Source organism: Electrophorus electricus, chromosome 25, assembly GCF_041902795.1.
Source record: "Electrophorus electricus isolate QZ-2024a chromosome 25, ASM4190279v1, whole genome shotgun sequence".
Classification (NCBI taxonomy): domain Eukaryota; kingdom Metazoa; phylum Chordata; class Actinopteri; order Gymnotiformes; family Gymnotidae; genus Electrophorus; species Electrophorus electricus.
In genome coordinates this window covers 8,446,501-8,470,141 of record NC_137521.1, presented here as the reverse complement: position 1 = coordinate 8,470,141, position 23,641 = coordinate 8,446,501, and the positions used below count along the sequence as shown (strand labels likewise).

At 40.3% G+C, this 23,641-nt stretch overlaps 1 protein-coding gene across 3 annotated transcripts; it reads right to left on the bottom strand.

Annotated features, from left to right (window-relative positions):
• Window positions 1-514: 514 nt before the first annotated feature.
• Window positions 515-23,615, bottom strand: spats2 (spermatogenesis associated serine rich 2). 3 transcript variants are annotated; one of them, XM_027029106.3, is made up of 13 exons: window positions 23,489-23,615; window positions 18,131-18,210; window positions 11,135-11,214; window positions 10,113-10,221; window positions 9,164-9,213; window positions 8,209-8,449; window positions 7,547-7,756; window positions 5,967-6,102; window positions 4,374-4,432; window positions 3,144-3,253; window positions 2,947-3,049; window positions 2,704-2,858; window positions 515-2,582 (listed from the first exon to the last, which is right to left on the bottom strand). In XM_027029106.3, the coding sequence occupies exons 2-13, from the start codon at window positions 18,153-18,155 to the stop codon at window positions 2,310-2,312; spliced, it is 1,551 nt and encodes a 516-aa protein (XP_026884907.3). In that variant the 5' UTR covers window positions 18,156-18,210; window positions 23,489-23,615; the 3' UTR covers window positions 515-2,309. The 3 variants fall into 3 exon arrangements, with proteins under 3 accessions (XP_026884907.3, XP_026884908.3, XP_026884909.3); XM_027029107.3 differs by lacking the exon at window positions 23,489-23,615 and adding an exon at window positions 19,178-19,824; XM_027029108.3 differs by lacking the exons at window positions 18,131-18,210; window positions 23,489-23,615 and adding an exon at window positions 11,669-11,776.
• Between the last annotated feature and the right edge of the window lie 26 nt (window positions 23,616-23,641).

Below are 23,641 nucleotides of genomic sequence, written 5' to 3'. Positions count from 1 at the left end.
AACTGTCATAGAAATCATCACCGCCATCACCACTTGGAGTCACTTGGGAAATGGCATCAAATTAGAAACAAGAGCAGTAAAAGGCAATAACTTTGAACTAGAAAATAAAGCATCTCTTTGGTGGTAAAGTTGCATGGGAAAAACCAGAAAACTAAGCTATGATTAAACGGTGAACATTGTGTGATGCAGACTTCCTCCTTAATGACCGAATCAAATTTCAGCAGTCTGGCTCAAGCACTGAACACACAAAAAACAGAAACAAGCAGATTTCATGTTACTTCTAAGATAGGAGGTGACAGTGGTCATGTGAGAGTCCTTTGCACTTCACTGGCTGTGACTGCTGAGGGAGGCGTGGCAGGAGGCTACAAGAGGAAGCAGAGGTGCTGTCCTAAGCTCAAAAGACCTACACAACCATGTCACCGTTACCAAAACGGGCAACAGCTTTTCCAAGCATGTGGTAATGTTACCAGATGACGCATGTAGGAACTGAGGTTGTTTAAAAAAAAAAAAAAAAAAAAAAAAAAAAAAAAAAAAAAAAAAAAAAAAAAAAAAAAAAAAAAAGCAGCCAAACAGAATAGACCTTAAACCCCTCATAAGCTCTGAAGTACTGACAGTCTACAGACAGAGATCCTAAACATGTATCAGAAAGGAGAATGTCTTCAGGCAGTTTCTAAAGTGATGGCGGGAGACTTGATTGATTTGGGGCTTAGGGGGGGGCAATCGAGGTTAAGCAGCTGGTTACAAAAATGCTTCACCGGGGCTGCCAGCGAGCATCTCATCCTATGCACAATAGTCCTAGGACGACAGGTGTGAACTGCACTTCTCGAAGTCAAGCCAAGCAATCAGGGCCCTCATGCTCTGCAAAGACCCTGGTGGCTGAGTTATGAGGTATATTACTAGATTTTGTTCAGTCACTGTGGAAATACAAGGGTGGAATTGTGGGGATAGGGATCCTACCTTTCACTTTAGCACCTTCAGAGAGGTTAATGTGACATGCACTTCAACTCCAAAAGATACACTGAGGAAAAATTCTGCTGAATATCCCTTGACTTGGTACAGGTCAAGAAGCAATGAGAGAGATAGTAATATAGTTAATATATGCTCGTGAGGTATGCATGCATGCTCGGACATAAAAAGACGAACGTGAAGTTGTCCTGTGATCAAAGGCAAATATATTAAATGCATGCCATGCCCACTGTGGAAGATTAATGAGTGCTCGTTGATACAGGCCAGAGCTCCGCCTCCGCTCGTGGGCTTTATGCAGAAGTTGCAGGGCAAGCGAGGCTGTGGGTAGCATGCTCGAGGACGAGCGGGCGGTGGAAGAGCAGCACCGTGCAGCGCTCCTGGTGAGGAGCAACCAAAGCATAGCGTGCACTCAGCAAGCATGACAACACAAAAGGTCTACTTAGAAACAAGAAGTCATCATGGCCAGAAGGCAAAAGAACACGGGGCAGTCCCCCTCAGAACTTTTCAGCCGTCAGGTCATTTATTAGATGAGCAGCACTGAGATATTACAGATTCAAACAGTGGAGTTTCTGCCTTCATTGTCCATGTGGGGACAAGCTCTTTTTTTTTTTTTTTTTTTTTTTTTCCCTTTTTTTTTTTTTTTTTTTTTTTTTTTAACCATACAACACTGCAGTTTAGCAAAGATCTCAGAGCCAGTGTTATCTAATGGCTCCAGAGCTAAAGATTATCAAATTTAAAAGTATAAGAAAGTTACAGAAAAAAAAAAAAAAAAAAGACAATGCAATTTTAAAAAGATAAGAAAGTAAAGCTCAAAGAAGGAAAGAGATACACAGAAAATACTGCACTACACTGACAACAAAAAAAAAGTAATGTGAAAAATAGATTATATGAATCTTTTAGCATAAAGAAAAGAAGAAACATGAATAGTGCACTACACATCTTGGAGATTAAGACTAACGAACATTTTCACGAAGTGTCAATGAAGTTTAGCCACTTTGAGCAAACATGTATTGTAATCCTCTCCCAAACAAAAATCAAATAAAAGGTAAATCCTAATGATGACAGAAGCAAATGATAGCAAGAGATTTAAAAGAAAAAAAAAGGAATGTGGGAGATTGAACATGAAAGATGACGGAGGAAGATTGGGGGCGGGGGGCGGGGGGGGCAATGTAAACTTGAGTCCTATCCTTCATCCATATGAAATAGTTGAGTGATAAGGGGTATGGAGACAGGGACGGGTGTGTGGGGGTAAGGGATGCAGACGGATGTTTGCAGGGACTGAAGGGAGGGGCACTGGGCACTCAGGGAGACGCGAAAGGAAAGGAAGAGGTATTTTGAGGATGTCAGGGGCAGTTGGTCCGAGGTTGCCTCTGTGGCAACCCATTCTGCGCGGGTCGATCCTGCCGATAGGCTGCTGCAGACGACTGGGAGGGGCCCTTCATGCTACTAGGGAACTGCGAGTTGGTGGTATCGCCTTGGCCACGGTCACCCTGTTGACGCGGCTCTCCATGGTAGCGGTAGTTGGAGCGGTTGGGGTTGCGGTCGTAGTTGGAGGCCCCGTTATGCCGTGGGCCACCTTGGTAACCCTGAAATATACGCCTATTACCCTGGAAAACCTGCACCAAAGCAGGCAGAGATGGAGAGAGTTAGGGTAAACAGGTGAATTCGATTTAAAATATGCAGTTCTACACCGTTAGTGTGCTCCTAAAGTGTTACATTCAGAGATGTGCGTTTTACCTGTTTGTGAGGGACGCTGGAGCGGGGTGTGTAACCCGAGGCCTGGGATGGGGCTTGAGGTGGAGGTGGTGCTTCCACAGGAGCAGAGCCAGTGACAGAAGAAGAAGTGGAACTACAGCGAGAGCGATTGGAGTAGCCCGTCTGAGGATGATAAACTGAGGATGATAGAGAGTGAATCAGGGCCAATGAATGAGCCTCAGATGTTCTATACTCTTACATGCACAAGATGTTCCAACAGCCTACCTGACCCAAAGGCCATGATGCTGGCTTTCAGAGGATCCAGTTCATAAGTGAATTTAACAGCTTTTCCCAGATCTTCATCATATTTCCTCTCACTCACGAAGTGCTGAAAGAAAGAAAGAAATAAAGAAAGATGATAAAAAACATCCACGTACATGTGTGCAACATCCAAGAGAGCTTGCATGCATGCTTGCACACACCTTGATATCTGCACGGAGTTCAGATAGCTGCTCCTCAGACATGGAGGCAGACTTGTCGGTGAGTCTCCTCAGCTCCTCCGCTCGTTTCTGACGCTTGTCCAGGATGGCCACTAAACCAAGCACGAACACAGGGCACTGTCACTCCATGAAAACAAAGCCTGCCCTGGCCTGCTGCTCGCACTACAGACCGGACGACCGGGCCGTTGCCCACACTTCCTCCCAGCACGCTCTGCTCCACTTAGAAGAAGTACCATGTCAGTCACTGGTTGGTGTGTCTGTTACCCTTTCCTTCAGGATAAAGCTGAGGTAAACATGTGTGTTTACAAATGACAGCAAAAATTAAAGGGGGGGGGGGGGTCTGACAAATAAAAAACAAACATGCCAAGTTGCAAACAAACAATGCACTTAGCAGCTTTCTGTTCCGCCTGACCACTTGAAAGCAGCTTCAAGGACAGAAGAGGCTCCCTGGAAAGGGCATGTTTGCGTCATTTAGTGGCATTAGGAGGACTGAAGACATCTGCAGTTTAAACCTTAAAACCACTGGAGTCTGAGCACTCAGGAAAAGAAGGCAGGGGAAGTTGAACACTCAAGTGTAGCAGCAACTAGGCTAACCATATGGAGAGAGAGAACTCAAATAAATAAAATAAAAAGGAGAAAGTAAAAAGTGGCGAGCAGAAGCTGTAAGCAAGATTACTGTAGGTTGCTCTTTCCTGACCACACACACAAACAAAAGGCCCATTGAGGCCCGACACCTGATAGCGTTTCCCAGGGTGAAGTCCAGGAGAATGGCTTCCTTGTGAGGTATGCATTCCTGCACAGCACACTACTGAGGACAGCCCCCCCCCCACCCAAACATTGCAGCTTCTATGCCCCTGGGCTATCTGTGTGCCTTAAGGGAACTTCTGTACAAGTCTTGTAGCGCAATTCTTTGAATGATTCTGCTTCAGTGAATTTTTGTTACATTTACATTACTGTACATAAGGTAGGACTAAGGCAGAACACCTGGAAGTGCCTGGTTCTATTTCAGCAAGACACTGGGAAATGGTCATATAGCTAATTTGATCAATCACTCAGACAGCACAAAGTGTTAAGTGTGTGGAGCAGCTGTTGGCGGTGGGAGAAGGTGAAACTCTAACTGGTCAACTCTCACAGCTCAAGCATCTACCACAAGTCTCAAAGTGTGCAAATGGAAAACAGAAAAAGGAGAGAAAAATAAACACATATACTCACTGGCTTCCGCTTTGACTTTATCCATCTCAGCTAGCAGAGCCACTTCTCTATCCATAAGACTGAGAAAAAGAGAACACATTATAGCCATTTGGTATTATTTTACAAAGGGAAGATGAGGTGACTAGAACAAATGAATCACTCTTAGCCATAACCCACACCCTCAGGCCAGTCTACTAAGCCTTACTTTCACTCACCAGGCTTCCGAGTGTAGTGCTGTAAAGATTAGAATGAGGACAGAGGTGGAAACAAGGCTAACAGGTAGACCAGACCAAAGGTTCTCATCACAGAGACAGAGAAAATGAAGCAGATAAGAAAAGTATCAGACTAGCACAAGTGATGTTCTTGAACCTCTTTGGGTGTGCATATCTTATGCATATCCACCCAAGTGTCACATGTGTGTGTGTGTGTAAATTCATGATGGCTGATTATGGTTCAACATGGCCTGAAAACATCGCTACCAGCCATGTTGCAATCCACTATAAAACACCAACTTTATGTAGTGGTTATTAATAACATGTTAAGTCTAGACTTCTTTAAATAGTGAACCAATAAAGAAGCCAGTCATGTCCAGCTGAAACCAAAAAGGCCTCTAATAAGAAAGTGTAATAATCATCATTAGTAATAATAAGCACTGGCAACATAGCTACATAGAGATCTACTTGAGGCTTTTTACAGACAGCAACAAATCTATGAATATCCATGGCACATAGCTGAGGCTATGGCAGCACATCATGAGTGGTGGGGAGGAATGGCATGCATGTGCTAATCTTAAAGCCTCCGATACATACACCTTTACCCCAAGTCTGTAGCTGATGGCACAGTGTGAACCAATAATATCCTGTTAGTTTGGTAAATTGTCCCTCTCTCTCTCTGGCAGTACCCTCATCAGGGCCCTGCTGTCATGTTTTAGTTTCTGCTTCCTGCAGAAACAGCAGAGAGAACTTCAACAGACCTTGACATTTTTATTATGTAGACTACGGGTCAGTCACTTACAGATAAGAAGTTGCTGTAGCAACATGCATCTCAACGTCACAGGCAAAACTAATAATTGCCAATTTTCTCAAAAAGAACATCTAGAGCATAAGACCGACATAAATCATAAAACAGTATCGATCACATCTTTTTCATAAAACTGTCTTGTTTGGAAAATATTCTTCTGAATTCCTACTTTTCTACTGGCTAGTTAGTTATTAAAATGTTCTTGCTTTTAAAATGGTCAACTTGACATGATCCACAAACAGAAAATGATTGGTAAACAGCACTTGACCAATCAGTGGAGGGGGAGATTGCAGGAAACTTAACAAAAGACATGCCAAAGGGTAAATATACTGGACTCCAAAGTCAAAATTGTGTTTCAATATGCAGTGGGGTAAAAGTTTAAAAACCAAAAACAGATACTTCAGCAAACCACAGATCCACGAAAACATTCCATTAGTACTTTAGAAAGGCCTCTCTTACTTTCCACTGCTTTTGACCACTCCTGTGAGAGCACTGACAGACTTGTGTAAAGGAGCGTGTTCACGCGCGCACAAGAGCTCATGCCGCAAGCGTCAAGACAGCCTGTGTTGGAGAGTGAACTAGTGAGAAGCTTACCAGCTCTGCAGCTCAGCAAAGGTCTGCTTCATCCTCTTGATGGAAGAGTCCATCTCCTCCTTCACTACCACTCTATACCGTGTCAGAGATGCTGTACATCGCTGCAGATCTTTCACTGAGCGATCAATGTTCGGTGCTGGGAAACAGAGAAAGAAAGACGTGGAGACAGAAACACCACACAAGAGATGTTTAATGACACTTCAAATTCAAATAACTAATATAGGCCAATAAGATGCTTACATTGCTTTGTAACTATAGTCCTCTATCAAGAGTAGCAGTGTTATGGGCTTTCAGAACCATCCAGTGACAGCGTAAAAGCTAAAAGAAATGACCTCTGGGGAGGGGGGAGGGGCAGGAAACTTCAGCGTGAGGCTACACTGAAAGGATAAACATGGTGGATCCACAAGGATACCAGAGACCAGATGGAAACCAGGTCTAATTCCTGTTCTGTACCTCAATTTGTCACATATAAAAACACACAATCACAGTGTTATCCACAGATAGTCACCAAAGAGTTGGAGGACAGCCTGAAACATTTAAGCCCTTCTAAGAACACACATATCCATTGTGCAAAGTGCCAGTGTTGTCTAGCCTATGTGAACAGAAGGAGTTTTTGTCTCAAACTCTCCCTTGCTTCATGTCTGTTTCTCAGAGGCTTCGAAGTTGGGTACATACAGGAGCTCCCACTGAAGCCCATGACATTGTAGAATCTCTTGGCTGTAGTACGTCATGAATAACAGAAGCACTGTATAGCACCTCATCTCTTAGCATCACAACTTCCAGATCATGGTCTGTTACAAGTAGGTAAACAAGAATGGTAATCCAGTCTTTAACACCCTGTTAACCCTACATTGTTTTAAACACTCCACACTAAGTGGAAGAACACCCCATTTGGCTTTACAATTGGGATATTTATTTTTTTATTTGCTTGGATACATTTACAACAACAGAATGACAAGGGCCCCTTGAGATACGACATGTACATCTGCATTTGGAATGAGAGAATTAAGAATAAAGAGCCAAGATTGTCAGGAACCATCTGGCTCCCTGATTTACAGGAAAAAGAGCTTTATTGAGCAACAGACAGCAATGCCTTGAATAAGTTCTTTCCTGGTTCTGCCTCAAAAGGGCCTTGCCTCACGAACCTCGCTGCTCTTAAGCACTGTCTATGGGCTTCAGTTAGCTTCATGCTGGCCATCTCTGGGAAATTACATTTGGACTGGTGGTTTGTGTGCCTGAGAGAATGCCTGAAAAACACCAGGTTTCTGACTGAACAAATCAGAAGAGGAACAGGAAAGCCTGGATGTGAGGACAAGTTGTAAAGACAGACCCCAAAAATCGCATACTACTTCCCCAGGAGATATTACTGAATATTTTTAAAAACAACAGAGTACAGCTAAGACCACTAGACAAATTCTGTCACTTATTTCCAACCATCTATAGCTGAACATTGGTGGGGGAAAGTGGAGTATGTTTGATTAAGTGGTTTCATAGTGTGAAACTGGCTAACTGAAGAATTACGTTCACTCCTGCTGGGACATGCATTATTTGTTTGTTTAGTTGTCTGCCATTACTCTTACCAATTTTTCTGGCTGCAAATGAACAATGCTGGCTGTCATCATAGAGAAAGGGAGGTGCCAGAGCAGTATTCTGGGAACTAGCTGAAGGTCTGTGGCGAGACTTGGTGCCACGGGAACTCTGGTGATTTTGGCGAGACCCAGCATTGGTGCCTTGCTGGGGGGCTGGGCTCGTTGCTGGGGTTAGACTTTTCTGGGACTCTGCCTCTCCACCTGTACAATAAGTGGATGAATGAAGAACAAAACTTTGGTTAAAAAAACAAAAACCCTTTGTGTTTATTTAAAACACCAGAAACATGCTGGATGGCTAGGGACTATTTGTGATTTGAAATGCTAGTGCTGCCCTTGAGCTACCCTCTCCCAAACTCCTGCAGAGACAAGCTGTCTTAAGTGACGGACAGAGAGCACATCATGTTTTCGTCTGGGTACTTATACAAACTCTGACCTTGAAACTCATGCAAATTTTTGTAACAAAAGAAAGCCAACCCAATTACTATAAAAGATCAGTACATATAAATGCAGTAGGAGAAAAAGCATCAACTTGGCTCCTAATTACTTACACATCACACATTATTAGTGCGCCGTGATGTACGTGCCTGCAACACAGTGCAAATCTTTCTAACAGCCATCGAAGACAAAATCATATGCATGACCACTGGGGCTACCTGTGGTATCAGAGAGCTCAGCTGTAGCAGGTTCTGATTCAAGTTCAGCTGCATCCAGGGAGGCGGAGTCTAGCTGTTCACTCAAGGAGTCCAGTGACTCACCATCAGCACCAGCTGAACCATTGGCATGGAAACCATTTACCGTGCCCGCACACTCCACCTCTGGAGGTGGGATTGATTCAGAGGGGATGGGGTCTGCCTGAGCTTCAGGCTGTGATTTGGGCTTCTTTTTCTTCTTGGGCTGTCAATGAGTAAATTAAATAAATCAATTAATAAAGTCAGAAACAAAACTGCATCAACACACATGATAAAAGTTCACCAACTGCTACATACAGCGAAACATTTAGAAAATTTATTATACTCAGAATAAAGAATTTTAAAAAAGAAAAATCAAAATAAAGAAATGCATGCATTAACCTTCATGTACCTTTCTAAATTATAATTCTATGAGAGCAGTACAATAATTATTCTATTGTGCATCTATGGATCAGAATCAAAGTCATAAAATACACCTACTAAAGAGATTATGTTTCCATCAAAATTTGTATCCATTTTAAAATGTTCTTAGTGCTCCTTACACAAAAAAGTTACCTACAGCCTTTGGACTGTTAGTACTGCTGTTTTAGTCATTCAAAAAGTATTCAGTACTCAGACTTGCCTGCTATCCTGTGTTGACAAATGTGATTGCCAAAATTCTCTGAATGTATTAAATTGCCCATCATTTTGAAAATGAGATTAGATTATGTAAATTAGACAGATAGATAGGTGTACATATGTGGCTACAACAGGTGCTGTGAGTTTTGAAAAGAAACTCCCCTTAAAGCTACTACAAAAGGTTCTCTTATTGTCTTCAGCAAGAGACCGAAATCTTTTTCCACCAAATTTATCCCGAGTTTATCTACAAGGCAAGGCTGTTACATAGGGCAGGGCTGTGCGTCATTCTGCTGGCACACACCTTCTTTTTACCAGTAATATTCCATTCCTTCAGGATCTCTACTGCACTGCCTATGGGTAGAAAAAAGGGAGACGTGAATATTTTGAGATGGCGTCACCATTAGTTGTGAAAGCTGAACATTCTGTGTATGGTATAACTACAATCTGAAACAGTAAACACTTTGCCAACATGAGTCAAATGCACCAGTAACTTAATGTTAGGCTTGGCTAACCAGATGGGCTCCCTATAAAGGAACACATGTAGTAGGGCGCAATCTAATAAGGTTCTCTTCAGCAAGAACATTGCCTTTGCATTGCATTTCTCACTAAGCACATGGCCCTAATGTATCTTGGCAAATTACACACATTGTTTATGAGTTCATGTCTGCTGCTTAATATATTCCACCACTTCAGAACTAAAATGATCTATTTTTAATCATCATCAATAATAAGAAGCTTGAAATTAATTTGCAATGAAACAAATAGCACAGCATTCCTTCAATGTTTATAATGGCTAGGAGCCAGCATTGGCAGTCTGCACTAGTCCCATAATTTAATTCTGTTATATTTAAAGTGATGCAGTGTCTTTGAAGAATACGCCACAAAGTACAAGGAAAGGAAGTAGTGCATTACACATACACACTTTATTATAGGCGTGCGTGCGTGCGTGTATACAGAAGATCTAAAAAGCCAAGTCAGCTTCCTGTTTCCATCAAAAATTCCTCTGTGACTTATAACTTGCATTCCACCATACCTGTGCTTGGGTGTGAGTACTCAGGAAAGGAAGAGATCATTACACACAAGCATGCAGAATACTAGAGACTGATGTCAATCAAGAATAAAAGTGGCCCTGGGTCACCATTCGCTGCCATATCCAAAGATTGTGTCCACTGTATCCTATTCACCACATCTGGCTGAGCACTCAGAGCCACTAGGTGCACATGGAGCCAGAGCTGGGTAATGAAGCGTACCTTCCACAAAGGCCTGCACGGCCCGGTCCACAGAGTTCTCGAAGTGCTGCAGGACCAGGGCGATCTCGTTATTGCTTTTATTGGGAACCACCGCTCTCACCGCATTAATCTAGAGGAGGGGACAGAGAGGGGCAGATGAAAAATACAGGGACGCCGTGTGCGCAGGTGCTGCATGTTTATAAAAAGAGTGCTAGGGAGGGGAGTCATCCGGATCTGAGAGAACAGCTGGGAGGAAATAACACAAAGAAGTCCTAGTGGGAGTGGGTGGACAAAAGCTGTCAGAGTAGACCAATAAGACCTAAAATTAGCAATACCTTTTTTTTTTTTTTTTTTTTACTATATTGTAAGCAGCATTAAAAATATATATCTTTCAATTAAACTATTTACATTCAATTCAGTTAGTTGTTTTGTGAAATGGAAATTTTGAAAGCCTTTAGAGAGATCCCTACTGTTTTTGAGTGTGGGTATAAATGTGCGCAGAGAAAGTGGCCATTTCACAATACATTAGAGTTTTAGAGTCCGCCCCCCTCAGAAGCAAAGAATGTGGTTTTACTGCTACACCACTTAAGATATTTTAAGACTGTCATTGCATTGCATGGAAATCAATAGATAATTCAAGAAAACTAAAATCAGACCTGCATGATTACATATATGCCTTTAAAAGTAATTTGGTTATTTAAATGGTAACTCCCTGAAAATTTGCAAGCAAAGTCAATATTTAATAACACCATTTATTCTGTGTTTGATGTTTGGGCAGTTCCTTTAGACCGTTTCTCTCTGAGCAATTAATCATACTTGGTGTGCCATTGCCTAGACAATAAGGTTACCCCCCCCCCCAAAAAAAAAAAAAATATATAAAAAACTACAATATAGCACCTACTGCTTTGTACTCCAAGTAGTCTCTCAATAACAGAGGGGAAAAACAAACACACTCATGTCAATGACTTGTGCTGGTTATGGGTTTCAAGAATGCCACGGATCCCTTATGCTCTCCACGTTGCCAAAGAGAAGTAGTTTCTTACCTTTTCCTTCATCTTCTCAAACGTTCCTCCTTGAGACATCACCATTTTGGAGTGAGTGTCAAACACCACCCCTGATGTATCTACAAAAAGACAAAGAAAAAAGTTAAAATGTTCAGGTTAAACTTTACTATTTGGAGCTTGACAACTCTGCACAGCTTGGCAGAGGGGGCGGGGGGGACTTCCCTCCAAATATGTAGGTCAAGAGAACAGCCCAGAGAGACGAGGAGGAGGGGAGCCGAAAATCTGAGCGAAGACCATTATAACGGATTTGGTGACTTACTTTTTTTTTCTTTTTTTTTTTTAAAGGCAAACTTTGCCATTTTTTTTTGTGTAAAAATATTTGTTCACACTTTCAGAATGGCGAAGAAGTGGGAAATGGTGAACCAAACTGCTACCAGTGAAAGCGGGTTATATTTGTAGCACAACACAGCCATTTTGTACAGTTTTGACCATAACCACAACTGAAAAATAAATAATTTTCTTTCACAGACGGCACACAAAAAGTAAAGCCTGCTGTGCACAGCCTACACTTACCCACAGTCAGTCATCCTTAGACATCATCTAAAACTAAACGCAGAGATTCCAAGACTCCAAGTTTCTTCCCAGCCTAAACCTCCTGCTGCCCCCTTCTCCTCCTCCTCCTCCTCCTCCTCCTCCAACCCCCCTCCCCGCTCTGCTTCTCTCCAACGCCCTGGCACACAAAGGGCTAAGGAAGCATCAAACCCTGCATATGGAGTTAGACAAGATGTAAACGTGTTGTCCACTTCATTTGGACATGTACGACAAGCTGGATTTTATTTTAAACATGCATATAAGCCGAGGTGAAAATGAGCCAGTATCAGATCACTACCAGGAAGTATATGCTCTGGTCATTTCTGCTGGCCACTCGTACTGAAACAGTCACATTTTTAGTCACATTTATTTTTCAAGCAAAGTATTACAGAAATGCGATCAACATTTATTTTGTGAATTCCCATTTCAGAATAGAACTCAAATGAAGTGCTAGAGAACACAGTAAAGGTTCCACACTTTTTCAGGTCTGTGTAATCCTACTCGTAAAGTAAAGAGCTAGCCTGTGATCACAATGCAAACAGTTCTGATCAGTTTACCCTCACCTCACATAGATTGCAGGACAACCAACAAGAAGGGTTACATACTTACAAGATGCATCTTCTCCAAAGTGTTTCAGATGAGCAGGGTTCTGGTGTCTCGGAACTGCCACGTATTGCTACCAGTATTTGTGCACACTAGTTCCCCCCCCCCCAACATATTAACCATGCTCTGCCGGTCTACATCAAATATTCTAGTTTTTGCTAAAAATCAAATACAGCTTTCAGACATACTGGCTGAAATACTGTTGTTTTTGAAACATTTACCAAAATAGTTAAATGTTGAAAATGTGCCATTTCTTCCAAATGTTGGCAGCCTGGTAGGCTACTGGATGCTCAGTAGTCAGTAGTACTGGATGCGCAGTAGTCCAGCATTTAATGGATCACAAATCCTAGCAGACTATAAATGCATAATTAAAACACTGGAGTTTCTTCAGTTGCTGTTACAGCAATACTCATGACAAGCAGTATTTACTCGCTGTTTATCTAGGAAAACAAAAGGTTTTCCTTTTGGACAATTTGGTATGGTATACAGGGCAAAATCTACAAAGTCTGTAGTGTCTGACATAAGCAATGGCCCGAGAGTCAAAAAAAATGGACATTTCCAATCAACAGACTGGCTAGCTACATATGTGAACACTCAGTTACTATAAATACATACTTTGATTAGCACCATTACTAGTATTTAAGAACACAGCTTCATCAGTTAAGCGCAATTTCTCAATGCTATATTTTAGGTCTATACTCCATTTTTCACTCAATCATTTTGTATTCCATTTCTGCTTCTATTTCTGTTTGCTATGCGTGAACACCATTGCAACTCAATTTCTCTGTACTCTGTGCAATGACAAAAGAATCCATCCATCCATCCATCCATCCATCCATCCATCCATCCAAGCTAGGATAGTAACTTAGCCTTGCCAGGTTAGCATGCCATGGTAAGGCAATATCCCCTAAATTCCATACGGTATTGTCGTCAAGGTAATTACAATGTTCCAGCTCCTGTCTAGATAGTTAGCACAACAAAACATTATTTTGATACGCAGCAAGTAGTTGTTGTTATCCTAGAACATTGCTTCAGTAGATCAAGTCATAATGCAACAAGAAACAAATCCTTATTCTGTTCAAGGTGTGCCTTAGCCTAGGGAAACACTGACCCAACTACTGGCCAACGGATGGTGTCAGGAGGGCTGGGCGGGGGCTTCACGGTGCATTTACATTGGTCTGGTGCAACAACAGACATGAACAGAACTCCTTCAGAGGGCCATGTGGGCATGAACAATGCATTCACTGCATTATGCAATCAAAATTAAAAGTTTGACTGAGCATCAGAACATTAAACAAACTTACAATGTCTGCAACTTTTCTGCAGGCTTTGCTACATTGACCAGAGTACCTTTAATTTGGCAGTGATGGATCAAAGTGAACAAGGAATCCTTATATTGCAATAAGTCTGTAAATGAACAAATGCTTCAACATTGTTGACACTACTCATGCAAACTTGAGATAGCTTCTAAATGGATAGATGCACCACATTGTTCGGAATCATTTATATATCAAGGTGTCACTAATGTTAGCTAGTGGCTTTGTTGGAAATGTAATTTAATATTACGTTGACACCTCTGTGAAAATGCTGCACAGTGGCTTGTGATCTGGTGAAAGTACACTTGCCCATGTGTCTAGTAAAACAATTTTGATGATTACATTTAGAAATGTTATTACTTGAGATTAGAGTTATCCAATATTCTAAAATTTGTTACCTCTATAACCATTTGAAAAATAGAGATTTGCTGTCTAGGACACGTATTTACATATATAACCTATTTAAAGTGGTGCAGTGCTTAATATAACTCACCAAAACCTTTACTTTAAGACAGACAAGATTATTAAATAACCAATTCCCTCAGATTTGTGAATATCTTAATATGTTCCTGACCCAGATCAAGACTGCAATTCAATTCAGGGGAACTTTTTCCATGCAGCCTCCATGAAGTATGCTATTTTTTTAAATTTATTTATTTATTTATTTATTTAATGTTGGTTATGAAGATTGTCTGTGTCCATCAATACTTTGCTAATGATTGTGCATAAACAAAATAGCCAGCATAGAACAGCATGGCATAAAATATTGTAGAAAAATGAAAATTCACCCAAGTATACCTTAGCCTCAACAAAGAAGCAGCTCATTCAGTTTTTGCCATTTTTAGTTCATGGCTCATTCCATGGAACAACTAAGTTTCTCAGAAACTTAAAAAAAAACAAAAACAAACAAACATGCATACCTGTCTATCTGCTGAATTTGGATGACTGCTTTGGCAATATACCAAAGACTTCTAAAATCAGTGCCTTGTCTTCCCCTTGGAAGATCATATCATATTGTGTTATAGACCTTTTCCAACAAACAGGACAAACCTTGCAGCAATGGACTGAACAGAGAGAAGGAACCATTTTGATATCACATTATGGCAAATGCGCTTTAGCTCATTTCCTGACCAATATGAATTGACCTGAACAAAATAAGTCAAATTCTAATAAACCATGACATACAAAGGACCTGAAAATGTGTTTGAACTTGGGATTGGGAACAACTGTCAAACAGGTTTTAAATTTTAAAGAGAGAGATTATTCAGTTTTCTAACCAATTATTGCTTTCTAATTAAGTTAAAAAAAAAGTCAGGATTTTCAATACATGGTCTTGTATTCATTATTTTTACATTTTGTGATACTGATTGCTTGGCCAATTTGTAGTTTCAAAGAACATAAAAATAGATATTTTTTCATTCTAAGTACAGAGTATCACAGAGATACACAACCTTCTGTGATGGTTGTAACTGGAACAACCACAACTGTAGCGAACTGAATACTCCTTCAGATATTTTAAAAGATATTGAGCAAACATGACCGGAAAGCAAAGAACAAAAACAGCAAATTGCAATTTTTGATGATGTGCTTAAAAAAAAAGCTCAGAGTATAAACTAAAGAGATTCATTTTAGTCACTTTACTCAGCATGTAAGATGCTTCCTTCTGGCTTTAAAAGTCTCAAGGACAGAAAGAACATTATACAAAACCTCAATAAAAACCCACAAGCTATTCAAGTCTTAAATTGTTAGAGTTAAGCATCATTTTCCTTTCGTTATCCAAATGGATCTGCACTCTATGCTGCTGATTTGAATTAATGATGGTTTTGGATGATTTCACATAAGCTCTTATATTCATATAACGAGAAAGTTACACAAAAGTTAACCTAATCTAATCTATGCATATGCGGAACATCTAATCAAAGCAATACTCAAAAAAAAAAAAAGAGTATATTGTATTATTTGAAATTAATATTATTTGAGTTAATAGCTATTGAAAAGTCAGATATAAATATAATGTAATGTAATGAACCTCGTGTTGAGCCAATCACAGCTACTGTAATGCAGCATCTATTGTCTATTGTAGCTATGTCGAGATTCATTTCAAACAAATAGTATGTACGTGCTTTTAAAACTGGTATGAACAAAGAACATGTTACATTAGTTATTTTCAATAAAGCAATTGTGTGTTTGGTCCGTATATACAGGCTACTAGTTTATAAAGGTGGAGAGTTAACCGGGAACACAGAAACCTGCCATTTATGATGCTGAGGGTATAAAAATGAATGATAAGAACATACAGGCACACACGCACCTAGTTACAGGTTGAACTATCCAGGTTGTTACATAAAGCACTTCAGCACCTAATGGATCAAAGAGTGTTCACAAAACACACCAAAGTATTAAAAAAAATTAATAAATAAAAAACCAAAACACACACATGAATCTCATTTGAGTTAGTTATGGGAGATTATAATGGGCAGTCTTCCGATCAACCCCACCACACACAGAGTCTGGTTTCAGCAAGCGAGACACAAACATCTTCAATGCTTCAGGTTGAAAGCATTTGCAAGTGCATATAAATGCAAACATTACATTTGCTAGACAAAACAAGCAATTGCTAAGGCAACGAGTCCATCTGTTGAACTACAGCTACCAATTTCAGCACAGTATTCATTTTGCCAATGCTGTTTATGATCTCAGCTATACCCTAGTGTTCACAAAACACCCATGGAATGACAGTATAGCCACCCAGAAACTTAAACTTTCAGTATGTTGTGTAGCGGTGTCAGCAATTACTTTCAGTTTTCAATCAGCATGGGCTAATGAACTGTGGGGACAGCACAGTTGAAAATGAGAAATGCTAATTATTAAAACCAGCATTAAGCTCCTACATCATGTCCCACACCATTCTGTCAAATTCGCCTCTCCCATATTAGTCTTTTATTGAGGATTATTATAAACATCATATGACTCAACAAAGACAATTGGCTGTATTCTGGCAAAGGTGATGCAGGACAGGTCCTGAAGTCAGTCACTTCTTAACTAGGTTTTTTTTTGTTACTGATCACCTGAATGAAAGCAAGAGTACTTGAAATAAAATGTTCCCAAAGAAATGGAATACTGAAACCTTTTTATTGGCACAAAGGACCTGTGCAATGCAAGCCATCACTAAGAAAACCAGGCTACCTAATCAGTAATCTGTAACGGAATACATTTTGCATGTTAACCCCGCAGCCCTGCCTGAGGAGACAAAATATACCCGTTTTCACAGACAGGGGAAGCTAGGCAAGGTCTATCCTTGATCTGTGTCACAGAGAAGGATAGAATACCGCTGAGGACATGGACAAAGCTAATGCGTTACATACTGAAGAGAGCAATAAAAGAGGGATTACTGCCCTCAGGGCATTCAGTATGAGGTGCATGTCGGTGGCTCTCCACTTCATTACACGAATCACCTTTCACTGCCATTACTGCCTGTGGTTCCAGGATAACCACACTTTTATTGCAGCTCACAAGCTACTGTGAAGAGCTATGCTTAGTCTGTGCAGACCCTTTTAAAACAGCATGCGTAAAAGATTTTTAAAAAGGCTGGCAAACATGATTACTTAATGTCATAAAGCAAGGACACTAAACACCATTATCCTACACAAGCCCCATTTAAACTACATTTTTCAGTCTAAATCAGAAAGCAAAAGTCTCTTTCAATGAGAGACAATTGAAATCAATGCCATTTCTTCTTCTTCTTAAGTGATTTTGGCATGCAGTTTTGTTTTGTTTTTTTTATGTTAAATGGTGGCCATGAGCTTTTGTTACTTGTTACTGTTATTTGGAAGCCCTGGAACCTTATAGCACCAGAGCAAAATTTGGGAACATGTAAAGGGGAAAGATAAGAGTAAATTCGAGGTGCATGTTTGTTTGTTTTTTCCTTTTAAACCATGCCTTAAAGCTCTCTTAATCCTAGGCCAAAATGTTTTAGCAGCAGGCTAATGGTTATGCCCAGCTACAGATTTAAGTGACAGTTTGAACTTGGCCGATCATCGACCTGCTTCCCAGGCCTGTCATGACCGAAAGGAATCAACTCAACTGAGACTAGTCCAGTGCCTAAAGACAACAAGTAGCACAACAGTGCAATAATGATTGATTAAGATAACAAGACAGCCTGAAGAGGAAGAAAACTGTCTCAATTCTGTGTAGATACCCAAAAGAGAACCTACTGAGGATTTTAGGTCAAAAACACATTGCCTTGACATGTCAAAGACACCATGTCACACAATGCTGCTGCAAAGAAGAATGTGAATACCCTTTTACATCACAGACACTAGAAGAGAACAGTATACCTCAGTTTTAATGCAGTCACACATTATTAGACTGGTAACTGACACACTGTACCCACATTCTGCATTACACAGAAAAGGAGGCATAGGAAAGTCATTCCAAAGAAGTGGGTCAGGGCACTATGGATAGGGTACAAAGAAACTTATTGAAAAAGTAAAAAGCACAGAATTACAATGCCTACAGTACTTACCCTTGTGACTGTTCTTCTTCGCCATAATCCACTTCTACAAGATCTTAAATGGACTTCTGTCTCCTGACTTGTCAGTTATTCTGCAAGAGTGAAAAGGTGAGCTTACTGAATGAAATAAATCACTTAACAGACAAAAGGTTAAAAAAAAACCTTCTACAAGGATTATTTATTTTGATCCCTTTGTTTTATTTATTTAAATTGTTGTTAAAATTGTCTTTAGGAAAAAGCTTGGATAGGCAGTACTAGTCCTTCCTGTCTTCCTTCCAACCTCCCCTTCTGAAAATGCTTGCGTGTCAAAGCGAGGGCTCCGACCCCACAGGGTCACCCAAGGACAGAAAGCCAAACTTCCACATCCACAGTTAGACATGGCAATTTCCTAAACACTCACACTGGCTCTCCCCCCGCCTCCCTTCCCTTACTTCCCATAACGATGTTGGAAGAATCTGGAAAAGGAATAAACCTCCTCTTCCTCCTCATATTTCACCATTTCAGAGCATGTTCCTTCCACTGCAGACGAAAGCAGCTCAAGTCTGTTAATGCTTTGAATCAGAATTACTTACAAGTTTTAAAATATAAAAAGTTTTATGGGCCAAGGAAATGCTTTGGCCAGATTCCAGAGTCTGGGAGGCCTTTAGACTGCAATTTGGTCCTGCATAACATGGTAAACAGGTCCACTTTCTCTTTGAAGGCCATTTCCTTCAGAATGTCCCTAATGAAAATCAGATTTGCTTGAATTACTGTCTGTCTGGCACAAATATGCACAATCGGCATTCAGTATTGTCCTTGGCAAGAGACTGCCTCCGATCTCCACTCAGTCACAGCTCAGAACCTTTGAATCATGAGCTTACTTGGTTTCTTTAGGCAAATGAGCATGAAGTATATACCAATTTGTGCAATTAAGTATCTTCAGGGATATATAAAAAGGTGCAAGTTAGCCAAAAACATCAAAGCAAAAAAGGGGGAGAATGACTCCACCACAGATGTCTAGTAATCAGACATCCACTGTGCACCCATAAATAAGAACAAATCAATAGAGCATCACTATACCTTATTAAATCAGGAGTTGAGGTGTCTTGGAATTTCCATTCAAAGTTTTACAGATTTTCTTGGCAAAAAAGGGGCAAAAACTACTACTGCACAAGCGAGTGAGCACACTCCTTCACTTAACTTTTCAATGTCTAAAGCCAGAGACGCTCCAGTGTGTGTACGTGTCCGTTTTCTCACGTCACTTACTCCTTCAGCAAACCAGGCGTGAAGGAAACACAGCAAGACAAGGCAACAGCTTTTACAAGCCAAACAGGACCATGCTTAGCTTTCTGTTTCCCCTCCATCAGCCTTGGGAAAAGAAACTTAAACTATGCCAACACACACCCTTCTTGACTCGTGCTGCTTGTAGGTGCGTCCGATGCAGCATGTCACCAGCACAGAGAGTGCCTGCACCACACCTGAATGGACGTCACACACCTGTGTGGTTCAGCAGATGACACCAGACACGAAGCCTATATTTAACTCAACAGGAAAATGAACCGGCTGTTTGACAAAGAGGAGGACCACATGCAATCGAACCCTTTTTACGTAACCAAAATAGTTAACACTGAATAACAGGTGTACACCCCTGATATGACGATGTTATGCAAGATCCCTCTGGGGACTGAACTCTTGCTATGTAGGTCGCATGAAAAAAGCAAATGGGCCGAGATAGTGAGTAATTTGAACTGAGCGCAAAAAAAAAAAAAAAAAAAAAAGCCAACTTTGGGGAGGGATGAGAAATTGTATACCGTAATTCAAAGCAAGAATGTGGTCCTCAACAACTGTAAAAGGAACACAGAGGCCAGTCGAGTCTGAGTGAAGTGGCAGAACACTAAGCACCTGGCTAAAATTAATGGAATGTGCATGTTGTAAGCTGTCTTCAGCTACAAGCTCATCATTTCCACTTGGACATGAATAACAAGAACAGTAATTCTAATGAAGTCACATCAATAAAATTTGGGGACAAGTTACCTTTTACTGTACAATTTACTATATATAGATTAAATCAGGCGATCTTCCCAAAAAGCCATAATCACTTTCTTAACAATTCACAATCTGAATTGTGATTGGGTGTTAAAGATTCTGTCCATGTTGCTGTGACCTGATTGGTTTGTGATTAATTGTGTGCTGTGGACTGAATTCATAGGTGTTGATTGGTTTGTTGATGGGGTTTGAGTTTTCACCCAACTCACACTGAAGCGGTCTCGTTTGGGGCAAAATGTCTGCAACTCAATTGCCAAGTTCAGTGAACAGATCAACAGTTCCAACTGCCAAACTGAGCTGTTAATATTTTGCTGCATATCAATCATTTATGTATCAGGACCTCATGAGATACCAAAGACTTGGGTTTTACGAACTGAGTGAAACACTCAGCATGTTCCTTTAGAGAAGGTGGATGAATGGATTTGTCATATTACATTTGACAATGTTGATCAATGCCAAAAGAGTTTACAGATAACTTGGATTTGAGCAATCTGACTGTACATAGCCACCACTAACACTACTCACTCAGAGTCTCTTTTTGGCAGCAGCGCCATAGCCATCACGCTGATGGGTCATGTTGAATTGTTTTTAAAACACGTCACAAATAGAGATACCCTACGGTAGAGGCATGTGGTATAATATGACAACCAGCACAGCCATTTTTTTAACCAATCATTCTGTTGGTTTTGATGTAGTGTGGATCCACTTTATTACAGGCAATCTAAGTTTTTTTGTGATGGTTCAAAACATTAGTAGAACATGTCATCATATTCTCTATGCTACGCTTGAAAGTACATCATACAGGTCTTTGAGATTATATTGTGAACAATCACCCACCGCTAGTTTAAGTCTAATGATTAAAGTATAATCAAAAGGAAAAACACAGGCAAAATGTAATTTAGTGCTCACCTAGGCTTAAATGATGCCTCCAATTTCAGAAAATACAATATTGCTTAGATACACAGAACAACTATTCTTGAAGGATTTTGGCCTTTTTGCTAGTGAATCATAGCCACACAGGGTGTGATTGAAAAATTAACCAAACAAGCATTCAAAATAAGGATTAAAGGTTCATTTGGTAAATAGTTCCTCAGCACACACCTAATTGGTCACACCATGGGACTGGGAAATTAAGCTTTTAATGTAACTCATCAGTATACACACAAAGCTGCTGAATCACTTTCATTGAGTCACTGAACAACATACATTGCAGCAGCTTCAAATTCACCTTTTAACAGTCATAAAAGGAACTTCTTAGATATGACTGCTAAAGACTGGCTAGATAGGGAACAGCAATTGCTTGAGGGCCTCATGCATATCTAGGTAGTCCTTAAAGGTTAGCCGTACTTTTTGCTAAAAGATGAGTGATGGTAGCAATAACAACCAGTCAACCAGATACCACCAAATTTAAAATCCAAAGTAAAACTGCCCAGCATCCAGACAAAACTCACCAGCAGGACTACTTTTGTTACTTTGAAAAGCAGAATGAGACTCGGGCTGTTCAAAAAAAATGTGAAGTCAAATCTTAAGACTAAGTGAAAGCATGTAATTTACAAGAAGCTTTTTATGTTGTAAGTGGCTTGATTATAATTTCTCCGAGCCTGTGAAGGTTGAAATATCATAGGCTACACAGTTATGGCACTAATGCGAAGGACAAAACCTGTAACTGACACTACAGTACGTAAAGTTTAGATTATCTTAATCTTAGCTTTAAAATTAACCATAACCAAAGCAATCAAAATGTACAGGATGGGTTATTAATACAAACTCCTGCTATGCAAAGGAGGTGTCTAAGGAAACTGTATCGAAACATTTAGCTGGCGGTTAACTTGCAAATCAAAAGGCTCATACTTAGCTATGTTTGTCCCTGAGCAACGTAACATCTAACTTTAGAACAGCGCTCAAAGTTGTTCTGCCAGCTCATGATCAGCCTTTTTAAAAACTGAAACTACTCAACCGTAACAAACGAGGGTCAATTTCTCTCTCTCATTTCACACATTTCTGTACTTTCTAGCTAGATTAACTTGCACACTAGTGCATCAACATGTTCACGTTGGCTAAAACAACGTAAAAAACTAAAAACTCGATTTTAGCTCACAAGACCATTTCTTGCTCGTCACACCTATGGATCATATTTACCTATATAAAGAAAATTGCATTTACTTATAAGTGAAAAAACCCGGGGATTGCTAGCTAAAATTAGCTGTTCAATAGAAACAAGTAGCCTAACTTAGCTAGCTATCGTAAGATAACGTTACTTTAAGCATTGCAAGAAACCCCCTTGCCCTCACAAGCAGCTAGGTTGGTTACAACACTGTCAACATTTCTAAAGAACATTTAAAAATATATATAGAAATTTTTAAATACAATTACATCAATGCAGATAGTCTATTAATTCAAAGATGAATAAGGCAAACCCAGTTTGATAATTAACTTAAAGACATGACATGAGTAGGTTAGCTAAGTAGTTAGCTAGCCCAATTCAGAATGTGAGCTCTGACTAAAATAGCTAGCTAGCTAGTTGTAATAGCTTGGTTAGCCATCTAGATAGGTTAGTTAAATACCTAACGGTATAAAGTCAGTCCCACATTTCACAACCATTTGCCTTTAATAAAAAAAAAAGACGCCTTGCAAAACAGCCAGCCATCTACACGCAAAGCCAGATCCGCGTAGCCAGCCAGCCAGCTAGCTGACCAATGCGTAGTTATCAGTGGGTCTAACCAAAGGTGACACAGCGTCTTAGGTCAATTTGGCTTCATTAGTTGTTTATATTAATTATCGCAGGTTTTGCATTCTCTTTTAAAGCCGACAGAGTTTATTTTCGCAAATGTGTTACTTGATCGAAGGCTCGTTAGCCATTAGTAACCCTATTTAGGCGAAGACAATTGGCTAACCTGCTAGCTATGCTAGGCTAACTACCGAGCTGTGAATTAGCCATCTTAGTTACAAAGGTAACGTTAGGTTAGTATCTTAGCAACGCATTTGCTGCTGGCTAGGTGAATTTGCTAACCTTCACCTAGCATGCCTATTTATTTACCCAGTTAGCTTGCCAATTTTCCAGTAAACGAATTATTGTTCCCAGATATTTACATGAAACCAACAAAATGTTTATCTTAGTATGAGTATTTAGCAGTCTAGCCTATACCCATTTCATGTAAAATGCTAATTACATATCTGGCTGGCTGGCTTGTTTTGTCTCATAGCCTGCAGTGTTCTGCTGAAGTACGCTTTGCGCAGGAATCATCCACAATTCAGCTGTCGAAGACAGAAGCTAGCAGACCATAAATAATTGGAATTTGGGACTTTCTTGATCCTAAAAAAATCTACAAGTAGAAAACACCCTACCTAGAAGTCTCTGGATGAATTTTTAATCGTCTGTCCGTTAAAGTGTGTCGGTTTTCTTTTCCTTACAGCGCTCTTGCAGCCGGTTTGCCGCGTCACTTCCGAATGTCCTGTATGCAGTGGACTTTAAGCATCTACCAGCCCTCCTTATGTTGC

Excerpts from the sequence above, each read along its gene's own strand:
- spats2 (XM_027029106.3), bottom strand. The coding sequence starts at position 18,155 with ATGGCGAAGAAGAACAGTCACAAGG. Across the intron at positions 11,215-18,130 it reads GAAGAAGAACAGTCACAAGG|ATACATCAGGGGTGGTGTTT; the intron begins GTAAGTACTGTA and ends GTCTTTTTGTAG. Across the intron at positions 3,050-3,143 it reads AACTCCGTGCAGATATCAAG|CACTTCGTGAGTGAGAGGAA; the intron begins GTGTGTGCAAGC and ends TCTTTCTTTCAG.